This window comes from Nematolebias whitei, chromosome 7, assembly GCF_014905685.2.
Source record: "Nematolebias whitei isolate Nwh7 chromosome 7, NemWhi1, whole genome shotgun sequence".
NCBI lineage: Eukaryota > Metazoa > Chordata > Actinopteri > Cyprinodontiformes > Rivulidae > Nematolebias > Nematolebias whitei.
The window spans coordinates 1,794,537-1,796,136 of record NC_056504.1 but is presented as its reverse complement, the minus strand read 5'-3'; the positions used below and the strand labels follow the sequence as shown (position 1 = coordinate 1,796,136).

Below are 1,600 nucleotides of genomic sequence, written 5' to 3'. Positions count from 1 at the left end.
TTTCTAAAATGAATAGGTTTCTAAAATGAACAGGTTTCTAAAATGAACAGGTTTCTAAAATGAATGGTTTCTAAAATGAATAGGTTTCTAAAATGAAGGGTTTCTAAAATGAATAGGTTTCTAAAATGAATGGTTTCTAAAATGAACGGGTTTCTAAAATGAACGGGTTTCTAAAATGAACAGGTTTCTAAAATGAATGGTTTCTAAAATGAACAGGTTTCTAAAATGAATAGGTTTCTAAAATGAAGGGTTTCTAAAATGAAGGGTTTCTAAAATGAATAGGTTTCTAAAATGAACGGGTTTCTAAAATGAACAGGTTTCTAAAATGAATAGGTTTCTAAAATGAAGGGTTTCTAAAATGAATGGTTTCTAAAATGAATAGGTTTCTAAAATGAACAGGTTTCTAAAATGAATGGTTTCTAAAATGAACAGGTTTCTAAAATGAAGGGTTTCTAAAATGAAGGGTTTCTAAAATGACCCCTCCTTTGATTGTCCTGTGGTCATCTGTTAAATCAGGTGTGTCGACGAGTCGTGGGACTCGATGGCACCGACCTGTACAAAGGTTGAACTCCATCACAGAACTGTCGTGTTGAACAAGCATGAAGGCGACAGTGGGAAGAAAAACCCTCATGAAGAGGAAACCTTTAGCAGAACCAGGCTCAGTATGGAGGAGGATGATGAACTTGTTTTCTCTCTGCAGTATGGAGGATGATGAACTTCCGGCAGAGGATGGGCTGGGTGGGCGTGGCTCTCTTCCTCCTCCTCAGCATCGTGGCGGCGTTCTGCGTCTTCGAGGTCGTCAGTCTTGAGCGCGTGCAGAGGGACGGGGTCGACTCGTTGGCTCTTCCTCCTGCAGTCCTCGCCCACCTTCCACCACTTCCTCTTTGGATGTGGGCGTCGGTCTTCCTGGTGCCGTACCTGCAGCTCTTCCTCTTCCTATTCTCGTGCACGAGGGCCGACCCCCACGCCGTCGGATACTGCGTACTTCCTGTCTGCATCGTCCTGCTGTGGAGCCGCTGCCACACCAAACCGACCAATCAAAGAGCTGGCTTGCTTATCCACATGTAGAGAGAGATGGACATGATGTCACTTCCTGTGTGCCTTTTAACAAACACTTTTCTAGGTGACGTCATCACTGCCTCAGTACGGACTGTCACCCTGCAGCTGTCAATCATCTACCTGTGGTTCCACTGCCAACCAATCAGCGCGCAGTATTTTCACATTGTGTTTTTCTGTATTTATGACATGAGACACTGGTTACCATGGAAACTTTATTGTAACAATAATAAACAATAGAAATTTCAGGTGTTTTTGGATCTTTTCGCTGCAGGATGAAGGTCAGAGCTCAGGCACTCTTCTTCCTCGTCATCGTTTCCTTCGCTGCCATCCTCTTCATCTTCATCACCTAAAGGAGGTAAAACAGACGGTGCATGAACAGAAGCGACTTGAACGCAGCACGTGTCGGCCATGACACGGGACCAGAGGGTTCTGGTGGAACTTCAGTTCACTCATGAACTTGGTTACCTGGCTTCAAATTGTTGAGAAGGACACGAAGTTATGAAACGAGTCGTTCTATAAATCAAACAAGGACACGAAGTTA

General features: G+C 43.8%; 1 protein-coding gene across 1 annotated transcript in view; it reads left to right on the top strand.

The window, feature by feature from the left end:
• The window catches only part of tmem251 (transmembrane protein 251), a 2,664-nt gene extending 1,285 nt beyond the window's left edge, over window positions 1-1,379 (top strand). Inside the window, exon 2 of the mRNA XM_037679156.1 lies at window positions 701-1,379. Within this exon, the coding sequence (XP_037535084.1) occupies window positions 709-1,068 (360 nt within the window). The 5' untranslated portion in view covers window positions 701-708 and the 3' untranslated portion in view covers window positions 1,069-1,379. The remainder of the gene's footprint in view (window positions 1-700) is intronic.
• The last annotated feature ends 221 nt before the right edge of the window (window positions 1,380-1,600 follow it).